At 30.7% G+C, this 13,720-nt stretch overlaps 3 protein-coding genes across 4 annotated transcripts; all 3 read left to right on the top strand.

The window, feature by feature from the left end:
* The first annotated feature begins 3,709 nt into the window (after window positions 1–3,709).
* LOC106772855 (protein S-acyltransferase 8) lies at window positions 3,710–8,131 on the top strand. 2 transcript variants are annotated; one of them, XM_014659467.2, is made up of 5 exons: window positions 3,710–4,053; window positions 5,900–6,085; window positions 6,503–6,814; window positions 6,937–7,170; window positions 7,393–8,131. In XM_014659467.2, the coding sequence occupies exons 1-5, from the start codon at window positions 4,012–4,014 to the stop codon at window positions 7,894–7,896; spliced, it is 1,278 nt and encodes a 425-aa protein (XP_014514953.1). In that variant the 5' UTR covers window positions 3,710–4,011; the 3' UTR covers window positions 7,897–8,131. The 2 variants fall into 2 exon arrangements, with proteins under 2 accessions (XP_014514953.1, XP_022641245.1); XM_022785524.1 differs by lacking the exon at window positions 3,710–4,053 and adding an exon at window positions 4,140–5,052.
* Window positions 8,132–9,805: 1,674 nt separating this feature from the next.
* LOC106770628 lies at window positions 9,806–10,758 on the top strand. The gene has a single exon (XM_014656427.2). The coding sequence runs from the start codon at window positions 10,107–10,109 to the stop codon at window positions 10,635–10,637; it is 531 nt and encodes a 176-aa protein (XP_014511913.1). The 5' UTR covers window positions 9,806–10,106; the 3' UTR covers window positions 10,638–10,758.
* A 2,079-nt stretch (window positions 10,759–12,837) lies between these two features.
* LOC106770629 lies at window positions 12,838–13,476 on the top strand. The gene has a single exon (XM_014656429.2). It carries the CDS (start codon window positions 12,864–12,866, stop codon window positions 13,392–13,394), a length of 531 nt encoding a protein of 176 aa, XP_014511915.1. The 5' UTR covers window positions 12,838–12,863; the 3' UTR covers window positions 13,395–13,476.
* Window positions 13,477–13,720: the final 244 nt, after the last annotated feature.

The following is a 13,720-nucleotide window of genomic DNA, read 5'->3' on the forward strand; positions in this document are numbered from 1 at the left end:
AAATTAAAATTTTATGTTTGAAAAATATAAAATATTATTTTATAATCGATGCACATAGTGGTATAGTAATAATAGTAATTTTATTTAAAATTACATAATAATTTGACTGTTGCTTTGATGAAACTATTTATTGAGAAAATTTGCATAAAAATTAAAGTTTCGTATGTTTTTCATTAATAAAATTAAGGTTAAATATGTTTTTAGTCCTGTACTTTGGAACGATTTTGGTTTTAGTCCCTTTTTCAAACTAAGGTACAATTTAGTTTTTCAACTTTAGAAAACTCTAGTTTTAGTTTTTTTTACTAAATTTTTTTAACTTTATTTGTTGTTTCAAACGCGTTTTTTAGTTAACATTGAAACAAAAATGTGTCAAACAGTGTAAACAATCCAAATGCTATAATGAAACCTAAAAATTAAAAAAATTAAAAATTCGGTAAAAGGGCATAAAACCAGAGTTTTCTAAAGTTGAAGGACTAAATTGTACCTTAATTTGAAAAAGGGACTAAGACCAAAATCGCCCCAAAGTATAGGGACTAAAAACATATTTAACAAATAAAATTATTATAATAATAAATTAACTAGTAGTATTTATTGATAAAAACATAATATAAATGATTTAATATTTTATTTGTATATATTTATTTAAATTTCTTTCATAAAATAAGTATATAATTAGATTTTGTTGTGAAAAAATCTACTTAATATTATTGTATGAATATATATTCAATATAAGAAAAATTAAACTTCATACACAATATATTTGATAAAGTATTAGAGTCAAGTTCTTTTATATAAAAGTGTTTGTCGTCTTTATCGTCATGCAGTCTATTGTCATTTGATGCATCAATTTGATGGGTGTGTTAGATGTGTTATTTTTAGCTTTCATGTTTTGTTTGTTTGTTATTATTCCTTACTTGCATTATAAACTCAATCAATATTTCTTATATCATTAATAGATTGTTCTATATGTATATTCAATAGAAGGAAAAATAATCATATACATAGTTTGCTATATTAAACATGACACTAAAGCCAAGTTCATTTATGTAAAATTTTTTGCTCATGTTGTTGTCGGTTTCGTCCACCATCATCGTCAAAGTTATAGTTTTGATTGATGATCATATCATTTTGATTGTTTTGACCGTACGACTACCGTATTGTTCACGACATCTTTCTCGGAGTTCCTATATACTCTCAATATCTCTTGAAATTGTGACTCTACTTTTTTTTTTTGTCGTGCATGATGACCCCTTCTTATCTTCTCTTATACAACTATTAAGAGAGTGTTTAGATGTGCTTTTTTTTTCTCTTTTAGATTCATTATTTGTAGTTGCATAGAATTACATAATTAATGTGAAAGTAAACGATAACATTGGTTAAATGAATAAAAATGAAAAGAAAAAAACTATATTTTGTAAAATATAAATTTTATTATGAGTTTGAATTTGACGTGATTATCTATAATTTATATTACATTATCTTATTTAATAATTTTTTATACATAACAAATATTTCACTTATTCGAAAAACACCTATATCTACATGTAAGTATGTTTATTTTCTCTTGGTAACAAATAAAATGTATAATTTATTTTCTGATAAATATAATTATATTCTTACAAATAATTATAAAATAAATAATGTTTATAATTTTGTTTTAGATCTTTTTTAAAAATTGATTGAGTTAAAAAAAAATCAACTCTAAATTCTAAATCTTGAAAATGTATATCATTACATTTTTTTAATATCATAGACAAACACGATTGAAAAGTAAATATGATAATAATTATTAATATAGAAAATTATAAAAAAAATTAATTTGATAATGTTACAATTATATGCTATGTAGGGAAAATTATTATTTATTTTTGGTTCTTTTTATAAATAATAAATTTAATATATTGAGTTATTTTAATAAATATAAAATCAGTAAAAAAACGTGAATCTTAAAAGTGGTTATAAATGTTTATTAATAAATGTATACTTTGTTGTAAAGCATCACATAAGCATGGAAAACTTCTACCATTGTGATGATTTTGGTAGATCAGTTTTTTTTTTTAATATTTATTTTGTTTTCTTTTCCTGTTATCATTTAAGCCACAGTTTTGTGGATTTTTTTTTAAATTTTTATAATTTACTCTATTTAGTATCATTCAAGTATTTATTGGAAAATATTTCCTAATCCAATAGAATTAAATTCATATACATGCAACCGTAAATTCAAACATTAAATCATCAACAATTTAAATGGAATTTGTTTTATTTATAGTTTTTATTGAGTTTGGTTGATGGAAAAGATGTAGATGTCGAGAAGAAGAAAGACAGATACGAAGGTGAAAGAGGTGGTGTGTATGGTGAAAAAGCTGACTTTGCAAGGAGAATAAATAAAGCTTGGATATGGAATATTTATGATTATTATTGTTAGTTGGAAAAGCAACAATTTTTTATATGGGAGAAGGTTAAAGCGTCATAGCCAGGTTGGAACTTCTCTTTTCTCTATTTCCTTCCAATCTTCTTTTTATTCTTTTTAAACACTGCAAAAGATCAAATCTTATACAAATAAAGTACACTCTCTCATTTAATTACTTCATTATACCATACAAAATGATTTTTGAATTACAATTTATCATATAGTTAAAAATATTTGAATAATCTCTTATGAATACTTATATTTAAAAATAATAAGAATATATTATTATATTTTAATGAATAAGTGAACAATTTTTAGGGATCAAGATCTTCTCAGAGACAAACCAAACAATTTGTAGTCAGTGGATTTTAACCCATTAAAAAAAGTTTTAATTTTTTAAAATAAATTAAAGTTGAAAATTATAGAAAGGGGTTCATGAAATTATATTCTGACAGAGAAGATGACAAAATTTCACTGAATAATATTTTGGTTAAATGCAACATTTTGTCTTTTGGTTTTGTCTGGAGTGACTTTGGTTAACCTATTTCCTTGAAAAAGAAAGGAGTGGTGTGGTGAGGAGTATATCAATCTCAATCAGAAGCGTTGGATCATGCCACTGAATCCGGGCCCACCACATGCTGACGTGTCCAGAGTAAATTTGGCAAGTGAATATCTAAAAATGAGTTCAACAGAGAGTGACGTGAGAAGATAAAATCAAACCAAAATAAAAACAAGACAAACCTATTAAAACAATATTTCTGCATTTTTGGTATTTTTCATTTTCCAAATTACTATATTTTTTACACTATTAATAAAACCCAATAAGTATTACATTTCACTAGAAAATTCTTAAAAATATTTCTTTTATTTTTATGACAATATATTGAAGCTATACCTTACTAATATATGTATGTTTAATGATCGTCTTTCTTAATTTTATAATTTTTAGTGATTTTTTTTTACCAATATAGAAGGGTGTTCGTCAAGATTTAGCATATTTGATTGATTGATATGTGATTCATTTGTAAAACTTAGCACGAATTTGTTCCGTAAAAAGAAATGTAAGAAAATGTTTTTTTTTTAAATTGAGATTTAATTTTTCTGTGAAGAAATAAACAAGTTTAATAAATTTCGTAAATAAAAAGTGAAAGGTGTTTCCAATAAAAAAAGGTTGTCTAAGGAATATGCTAGATTTCTAAATTAACAGTAAGCTTTATTATAGTTTATAATAAATTGATTTAATAATTGTTGTTGTTGAAAAATTTGATTATTTTTCACTTGGATTTGGGTTGAATACAATACATACATTATAGCCGCGCACACTCACTCCAAATTTTCTTTTCATTTCCCCCAAAACATTCCTCAGTGCAAATCCAAAATTCCAAACTCGGAAACCGCCATCTCTGGAAACTCAATCACTCCCTTTTCTCTCTCTTCTTTTTCTTTTCAGTGAAGCTTTTCCATCGCATTCCAGACCGAGCCCACAAATTTTGACCCTCTCTCCGATTCTGTGGAAGGTGAATGGGAGTGAGATGAACACTTCCCACTCCCACCTCTCCAACTCTTTCCTCACCTAGTGTGCCGGCCAAGAAGGACCCTTCATGGCTGCAAAGCGCGTGTACCAAGTTTGGAAAGGAAGTAATGTAAAGTTTGCTTCTTGTCCTCTTCTTCGTTGCAATTTTAGCTTTTTATGCCATCTGGGTATGCTCTCGTTCACGGCTCTTTGATTTGCTTCGTGCTAAAGGCTTTGAATTTCTCCGGTAGTTTTGGTTGCAGGAATGTCGCGTTGGAGCTGGATTTTTTTTTTTTTACTTGGAGCATGTTTTTATTTTGAAAATTAAAAGTTGGGTGTGTGTTGAAAGTTGAGCTGGTACTGGGGTGGGTTATGTGTTATTTTCTGGGGGACTGTACAAATTTAAATGCTGAGCTGTGTGTGCGTGATTACAGTTAGTTTTCAACTCATTTGTTTGATTTATGATTATTTAAGGGCAAAGGTATCTGCTATAATACTTTTAATATTGCGTCTTATTAATTATTTGGAAGTGTTAGGCTCAATTAGCCTGCTTTGACTTTTGGGGAAATAATTTATGAAGTGCAAAATTTGGCCTTCATCCCCTCAAAAGTTTTACTAATTTTTTTAGCTCAGGCTGTGTTTTTAGTTTTCGGGTGAAATAAAGGTAGAATTAAACACAATAGTGAGTTTGGGCTTTTTGATCTCCTTCCAATGTGTATCTTTGAATGATACTGTGATAATTTTGCTTAAAAAAAATAATGAAGTAATTTAAGACCTTGGATTGAAATCATTGAGTAGCAACTTTTCTTCTCTTATTTCTGTTTTCTTTGTTTGTTTAAGACGGATGAAATTTATTTCAAATAATTTTTCGTGATTCTGTCCCCTGAATAGAGTTGTCACGAAAGATTTTTTAATCCTCTCGGGAAAGTGACTACTGGCAAAAGATAAATTGTAAAGTTGATGTATAGATTATTGATCGGGTTAAACTAGAATGTGGGATGGACCACTTGAGCAGCACGGACAGACGTCTACTATTTTCATGTTTGGTGTGATATGAAGTGGTTTGGGGTAGAACAAGTTCTGGAAGGATGAGATGTGGTTATTACCAGCTTATGGCCATTCTTCCAAGGTCAAAGTAATTACTTCTGAAGATAAGATGAAATTGATGTCCCCATTCCTTGCTCTCTCATGCAGTAGTTGTCTGTACAGCTATTAGCTGTTACATTATTTTTTTTTATAATGGATGATGGCCGGTAATATTGATGGTATTGTAAAGTGTAAGGTTGATGCTACATAATTGATTGCAGCTGCATTATATCAATTATTCTATTCTGTAGCCTGCAAGATAGATAAATGACCTTCAAAGTTTGCATAATATTAGTTACGAGATGATCATGGACACATTCATCAAATGGCAGCTGGACTATTGAAGTTCATAAAGAAATAGAGGCTTGTAGCCATAAATATGCCAAAATAATCTGATAATACTATAGATGGCCAATTCTGTGGTACACCTGCCCAATGGTCTCTAGCTTTTCTCTTTATATGCCTTAAAGGTTTTGAAAGGCACAAGGAGTGTGAAATTTTATGGCATTCTGTGTATTTGTTTGCCACGAAATGCCATCTAGATCATCTCTTTTCCTTTTACAGTTGTAGGATAGGAGTGTGCCTGTGATGGTGCTTGGTTAATGGCTGGTTCAAGGGATCAATAATTTGTTCACTAAAGTGTTGGAACACTTTAATGCATATTTGAGCCAGTTTGCCTCGTTGGGATCTTTATGTTTTTGATAGGATAGGAGGATTCATTATTTTCCTGTCTAATGTATGGTATTGACCTTTCGAAATGATGTATCATTATGCTATTATGGGATTCATTTGTCTATTAAAAGTTTTATTTTTTTCACGAACTATTTTTCTGCAATTTTTTAACTTTTATTGTACTTTGTAGTTAATACTTTTCTCATGATCTTCTGCAGAAATTCATATGCGGAGGGAGGTTGGTATTTGGGCCTGACGCTAGGTCCCTGTTTGTCACCTTGTTGCTGATTATTGTTCCAGTTATAATCTTTTGTGTATGTGTAGCAAGGCATCTCAGGCATGAATTTTCTCCACATAATTCTGGATATGCTATTTTAGCAGTTGCTATTCTTTTTACTATTCATGTAAGTTCAGCTAATTTTTTTTTATTTTATTGTTCGTTTTTTATTTATTTTTTATCTTTTTGTACACATAGTTTTAGCTTGGTCTATTTTAAGTTCCGAAGTCCAAATTTAATGCAAGCTACCACAACGAAAAACATACTTTTGACTGTTCACCACGTATTCTGTCCATCTTCCTGTATACCTGTTATGAACCAGTACTGAGAACTGCAGAAGTGTGCTTCGTTAAACTGAATCACTGACATAAACTCAACTCATCATGTATCCATGTTTTTTTTTCCCTAATAGTTTTTAATTTGCTAGATAAAAGTTCAAAGCTGTTTGGTTTAATGGTGATAGCATTTCACTATTAAGATATTGATTTTCTCTACTGATTCCATATAGCGTGTCACAATATAATCTCACAGCCTACGTTTTTAGGTTCTGGTGGTTCTCTTTCTTACTTCCTCTGGTGATCCGGGCATTGTTCCAAGGAATTCTCATCCACCAGAAGAAGAGTTTCGTTATGATTCTTCTGTCTCTGCTGATGTTGGGGGAGCTGGACGGCAAACACCAAGTCTTCAGTTCCCTCGAACCAAAGAAGTTGTAGTCAACGGCATTGCTGTAAGGGTGAAATATTGTGAGACTTGTATGCTGTATCGTCCTCCTCGTTGCTCACACTGCTCCATTTGCAATAACTGTGTTGAGCGTTTTGATCACCATTGCCCCTGGGTGGGCCAGTGCATTGGTCTGGTATGAAAGTTGACAGCATGACCTCTTGATTTTATGATACCATTTTTCTTATTTATCGGAGAGTGCTACTTACTTGTTTACTTTGTTCTGATGTATTTGTTGGCCTTTTCTCCAATGTGCAGAGGAACTATCGTTACTTCTTTATGTTTGTTTCTTCAGCGACTATTCTGTGCCTCTATGTGTTTTCCCTCTCAGCTCTGTACATCAAGGTTCTGATGGATAATTATGACGGCACAGTTTGGAAGGCAATGAAAGAATCCCCTGCATCTGTGATACTAATGGCTTATTGTTTCATCTCTCTGTGGTTTGTTGGTGGACTAACGGGTTTTCATTTATATCTCATAGGCACAAATCAGGTCAGTCAATTTTTTCTTTTTACATTTGTGGTTTTAACATTCTCATGCATTAGTGTACCTTTAGATTAGTTTGTTAACTCTGAATAAAGAAAGTTAAAAGGGATGACCTTGATGGTACTAATTCCACCCCACTTTATAAAAAATCTTCTATTGTTATTTCCGGAGTGTTCTTGTGTTACACGAGTATCTTCACCAACTGGGTCAGTGTCTCTTGTGTTGCAGACTACCTATGAAAACTTCCGGTACAGAGCTGACAGCAGGATCAATGTTTTTAACCGGGGTTGTTTGAATAATTTTCTGGAAGTATTTTGCACTAAAGTAAAGCCCTCAAGGAACAATTTCAGGGCATTTGCCAGAGAGGAGGTACCAAGGCCACTGGGTCCGATCATTGCACGACCTCGTGACCCAGATGACGGCTTGGGTGGAGATCGGCGCCCAAAGGTTGAAGATGATCTTGACATTGGTGAAGACCTATTGAAGATATCACAGCGGAGGAACATTGAAGAACTTGATGAGGAGATTCGAGGCAGAGGGAGCAATGGAGCACCCCACCATACATCTGAACCTGACTCAATTTTGTCCTCAGATCATCGAGCTCCCACCATTCGATCAGATGCTAGACACTCAAGTTGGGACAGGAGTGGAAACTGGGAAATTGCTCAAGAGGTTCTTGCCAATTCAAATGTCACAGAAAGCAGAAACTATTCAAAGGAAATGCGCCAATGAGGGGTTGTGGTTTGTCTCTTGCAACCATATATGATGTGGGGTTCCTTGGATACTAAAGATTGGAATTTGGTATAAAAGCTTAGCCTACCTTTTTTTGTGGTAACCCTAGTTCTTTGGGAAAGCATATAAATGCGTGCATGTAATTTGTTTGAGACACACTGTCCTTTTTTTATCCCTTTCTTTTTTCCTTATTTTTAACAGTCCAATATATGGATCTCATCTTTCCCTGGTTTTATTCTTTGTGTAAATAACCAGTTATGATACTGAAAAAGCTTCTCTACGTATACTGCATTTTAGGCCCTTTGATGTTGTAAGTGCTTTTTTACCTTACCTTGCCATTGACGTGATTGTGAGAGTGATTTTTTATCGTTCAATGTGACTTAACATTTGGCCTTAGAATCTCTATTGCCCAAGAGGTGAGCTTCGTTAAAAGTAGGGTGAGATTGATAAATAAATTACTCAAATATTTATTGAATAAAAAAACTTATATTTTGACAAATTTATTTGAATAACTTATCAGAAAAATACAAAAAAAAAAAGTTAACTCTATTTTACTTAAGTGAGGTTGTTCTTGTTAAATATGTTAAGCTACTTGGCAATGGCAATATTTAATGATCACTTGGCAAAATTAACAAAATCTAAATAGGCGGGTTGGATAACGAATGTATTTAAATAAGGGAAAAGTTAAATTCTATTTTATAAAAGATATTTACAAATTTAACATCATGCCCCTTTCATTTTCCTGATCATAATTTCAGATTCTGTTTTATCAGCAAATTCAACAGTCCATGACTTAAAAAATAATTGTTTCGTATATTTTGTTTTCTTTCATTTTTTGATACACTTTCTAAAAACAAAATTATGACAAAATTTTAAGTTCCAAGATGGACAATTGGATAATTAGTTGTTTTTCAGATTTCTTTTTATATTGGTGCAGTGCTCAAGAGCCATTTTCAGTTCTTAATAAATTATTTTGGGTAATTTTTCTTTACCATCTCGTATTGTTCTTTGTATCACCACATTTAAAATTTTTTTAAAACTATCATTTATATTTTAAAATATCTTATATCTCTACTTTTTTTCTTTAACAGATTTTAAAATCCATTAAAGAAAAAAATTTCAACAAATTTTGACATTCATCAAATTTTTTTTAAGAATTTCGAAATTTGTTGAAATTTAAAAAAAATCTTTTGACGTATCAAAAAGAGAAGAATTAAAAATGATAGTACCCATCTGACCAAAACCGGATTTCCTTTTTGATTATTAATCAAATTCAACATATCCTTAACCTTCTGATGCATAAAAATTTTAGAACATACAAATTCCCTCATCTTTTTGTCCTATCACTAGTGATTACTCCCGAAGCACCCCTTTTCCATTCATAGATTCCAGAAATGCACCAAAATTAGAATCCTACAGGTGCTTGGTTAATGGTGCACGCTGAAGTTCTTTTCTCTGTTTACGACTCTGTCTTGAAAGAATTCCCATTTATCATTGCCTACAGCTCCAACGTAGTGACATATGTTGAAACAATTTTATTTCAAAAATGTCGACATTTATTAAGAATTTTTTTGAAAACGGATTTTAAAACTTATTTTGAAAATTTTAACAAATTTTGAAATCCATTAAAAAAAGTATTTTTTTTATGTAACGGTGGAATGAACAATGTGAAATGTTGTAAGGAATAACCCTCTAAGTTACGTTCATCAGGGCTTGACTTCGGACCTGCATAGATTTCGAGAGTTAGGTCCGAAGATTCTCGAGCCTCCGTACTTGGGCTCAATAGTACTACTGAACCAACGCATTTTTTTTCTTTCGGCTCTTGTTTCCTGCACCTATCATTTCCTTCCTTCACTCTATTAATTTATTTCATTTCCAATTTTGTCCTTATTTGAAAGTTACTTCTGGAAATAGAAAATATATTTTAGAAAAGAAAAATATGTTTCTATTTTTTTTTCTCGACTTTCGTTTCCGGGACTGACTTTGGGAACTCATTTTCCGGATAAGCATTATATCTTTTATTTATAGTAGGAATTTGTTATATGACTTAATTAAGCATGGAAACGAGTGGTGGTAGATTCCTAAAAACACGTAGCGTTAACCTAAATTAGGATTAAAGAGAGTATAAAGATTCGAAGATGATGAACAAAATACTCACTCCCCCACACCAAACCCTAAAGGACCAATAAATAAAGCAACCTCATCACAAAATGAGTTCCTCAACACGTTGCTTTGTTGTGGCCTTGTGTCTGGTGATGATTTCCTATTCTCCCATGGCAGCAAAGGGTGAACAAGGGTTGGCCGAACAGATCTGCATGGAAAGCATCGACGACAAGGAGGGGTGTTTGGCGCTGCTAAAGCAAGCCGATCCTAAGATCGTGAATGCAAGAAGCTTCAAACATCTGGCAAAGGCAACCCTAGAGTGGGCCGTGAGCAAGGGATCAGAGGGTCAAGCCTTCCTGAAGGAGTTGGCTCAGATTGACAATAGTCCAGCCATAGTGCAATGTGCGAATTTCGATTACGATGGGGTGGTTGAATCCTTCAAGAGCGCCTTAGCAGAGTTGAAAGATGATCCTGAAACCGCTAGCTATGATGCGAAAGTTGCCGGTGACGGACCTGGTTGTTGTGACAGAGGTTTGGCTTCAGCAAATATTAACAACCCTGCTATTGCCGCTCTTAACCGCCAAATATTCCTCCTCAGCAGCTTGGCCTTCAATGCCGTCAGTAAACTCGGTGATTAAGTGAATTCGACACCATGCTCAAGCTAAAAGTGTGGGATGTTGTTGCTATATATATATATTTTTTTCTGGTGTGGGGGAGTGCAAGTTATATATTAATGAAATTAAACTTGTTGCTTCTACTCAATCTTTGTTTTATATTTACAGACATACATTTAAATACAACATAAGAAAAAACATTTTTAAAAGGATTAGAAACAATTGTTTATCAGAAAGTAAAAGATTTTTTTTAATAATATATGAAGAGAAAGTGATGAAAAACAAAATTCCTTGACTTAATAAAATAAAGTGTATATTTTTTTTTGAAAAAACTTCTTTTAACAATTTTTTGATAAAACATACCTGTGATTGGTCAATTTTAAATATTTTTTAAACATAAATTTAAATAAATCATAAAATGATGACAAGTATATCGTTATAAAAAAAAGTTGTTAAAAGGTATTGTGAAAACATCATTGTCCATTTTCTTTTTGTCATATATGCACTTGGGGGACAACGTCTATATTTAATCGTATCTTCATCATAACAATGGTCTAAGAAATAATGACGAGTAGCATTATTTATCCATTCATTACGTTATCAAATATTATATATCGAAAGATAAACATTTTCTTAATATTGAATAAAATATTACGTTTTCAAATACTTTATTTTATAAAAAATAAAAAATTGAAACAAATAAAAAATTGTATTATGAAATATTAAATATTAAAAAGAAACAATTTTTTTTTCAATATCAGATATTAATAAATAACTTATAATGATATAAATATTCATAAGAATATGAAATAATAATTGAATCAAAGTAAAATAATTATATAAAAAGAATGAAAAGTTATTTAAATGTGTGTCTAAAAAGAGTTACAAAATTAAAGATCATTCATATAAATTATTTAGATTATCTAATAAAAGTGTTTTAATAGTTTAATTAAAATGAAGACATATACGAAATATACTATTCAATATGGATTTTTTTTTTTTTTTTATCAAAACTGAAACGAATAGGAATAATACATATGAAACTAGTCCACTTACAATCCTTATATACAACGACATCTTCGTTCTAAGTTATGAAATGACTAAATATATTTTTTGTCAACTATATACTAAAATTTTAACTGATATTTACTATGATCATATATGTTTTCTCTTGTGTAAATCAACATATACAAATATTTTTTTTATTATTATATGAAGATGTAAATGTGTCATGACGATAATAATTTTATTTAATTCATTCAATTAAAGATATGAATTAACTTTGCAACTTTGTTATATATATATATATATATATATATATATTAATATATATATATATATATATATATATATATATATATATATATATAAATTTAAAAAAAAAAACAATTTTTTTTTTGACGGAACGATTAAATCTTCAACCCGTTTTATTACTGCTGGTAAAATTAAAACAGGTCAGACTAACTTATTTTAACATCCCTAAACCTCTACACGTTTAAGAGTTGGACTGATCAAAATAAATAAATTGGACTTAGGTTTTAAATTACTAAAATGAACTAAACTTAAACAAATTGAACTATTTTCAAAATCTTGATTCTATTAACTCTAAAAAATATTTTTATTTTTCAATTGAGTAAAGCTATTTGCGACATATTTTCAATTAATTATTTAACATATATTATTCTAATTTATTTATGACACTTGTAATTTATTCATGCAAACATTAAAAACAATCACCTTTTTCAATCCATATATGTTTCGCTAATTAAGACTTGATAAATTAAAATAATGAATACATTTCATTTCCAATTAATAAATTTTGTCGAATGGTTTTATAAGTTTTAACTAATTTTAACAAACAGCATATGAAAAATTAAAAATATTTCACTGACTAACATTCTTCATATTGATGTTCGTAGGCTTCTTCTCAATCACTTTTAAATATAATTTAATTCATGTCAAAAAGTTATCTTTTTTTTTTCTCTTTGAAAAAAGCAATTTGATGATAAGGAAAGGCTGAACAAGATGATAGCACTATTTATATGGCGAATTTGTTGTATGATTTTTTCTTTAACTTAATTAAGCATAGTAACGAATGGTTGTAGATTTCTAAAAAATGAAGCTAAAATAGGGTTTGAGAAACTATAAAAGATCCGAACATGATGAACGAAAAACTCACTCCTTCACACCAAACCCTCCAAGGCAAAAAAAAAAAAAAAAAAAAAAAGAAAGAAATTATCTATCGGAAAAATGAATTCCTCAGCACTATGTTCCTTTGTTGTGGGCGTATGTCTGGTGATGGTTTGCTATTCTCCCATGGCAGCAAATGGTGAAAAAGGGTTGGCTGAAAAAATGTGCATGGAAAACTTGGAGTACAAGGATGCGTGCTTGATGCTGCTAAAGCAAGCTGATGCTAAGATTTTGAATGCACGAAATGTGCATGAGCTGGCTAAGGCAACCCTAGAATGGGCGGTGGCGAAGGCAAAAGACGCTCAGGCCTTCCTGAAGGGATTGGCTCAGATAGACAACAACAAAGCCATAGTGCAATGTGCAAACTTCGACTACGATGGGGTGGTTGAATCCTTCAAGAGCGCCTTGGGAGAGTTGAAAGATGATCCTGAAACTGCTAGCTATGATGCCAAAGTTGCTGGTGATGGACCTAATAATTGTGACAGAGGCTTGGCTTCAGAAAATGTTAACAACCCTGCTATTACTGCTCTTAATCGTCAAATTTTCACTCTCAGCAACTTCGCCTTCACAATCGTCTGTAAAATCGACTGATTAAGTGCCAATATCTTGGCACTCTCGTTTTTCATTTTTTTTTGTCTCCTTTGGTGTGTAGGAGAGTGATTTATATATAAAATCCAACTTGTTTCTTTTATTCCATCCTTCTTCTTCTTTTCTTTCGTATATATTTTATATATAAACGTAAACTAAATTTACATAACAGATTATTAAAAAAAAAATCCTAGCTAATTACATTAGAGAAGTGAGTAGAAATAAGGTTCTTTAGATAAGCTCACTAATAAAATAACTACAAAGTCTGTCTATAATTTATGGTTTGTGAAAATTTAACAGCCGTGGATGAAAAATAAAAGAAGCCGAAA

The sequence above is a fragment of the Vigna radiata genome, chromosome 8 (assembly GCF_000741045.1).
Source record: "Vigna radiata var. radiata cultivar VC1973A chromosome 8, Vradiata_ver6, whole genome shotgun sequence".
Lineage (NCBI taxonomy): Eukaryota > Viridiplantae > Streptophyta > Magnoliopsida > Fabales > Fabaceae > Vigna > Vigna radiata.

Bases quoted from the DNA above. Each gene is read 5' to 3' on its own strand.
- LOC106770629 (XM_014656429.2), top strand. From the start codon at position 12,864: ATGAATTCCTCAGCACTATGTTCCTTTGTTGTGGGCGTATGTCTGGTG.
- LOC106770628 (XM_014656427.2), top strand. From the start codon at position 10,107: ATGAGTTCCTCAACACGTTGCTTTGTTGTGGCCTTGTGTCTGGTGATG.
- LOC106772855 (XM_014659467.2), top strand. From the start codon at position 4,012: ATGGCTGCAAAGCGCGTGTACCAAGTTTGGAAAGGAAGTAAT. The intron at 6,815-6,936 runs GTATGAAAGTTG...TCCAATGTGCAG, and splicing joins TGGGCCAGTGCATTGGTCTG to AGGAACTATCGTTACTTCTT. The intron at 7,171-7,392 runs GTCAGTCAATTT...CTTGTGTTGCAG, and splicing joins ATCTCATAGGCACAAATCAG to ACTACCTATGAAAACTTCCG.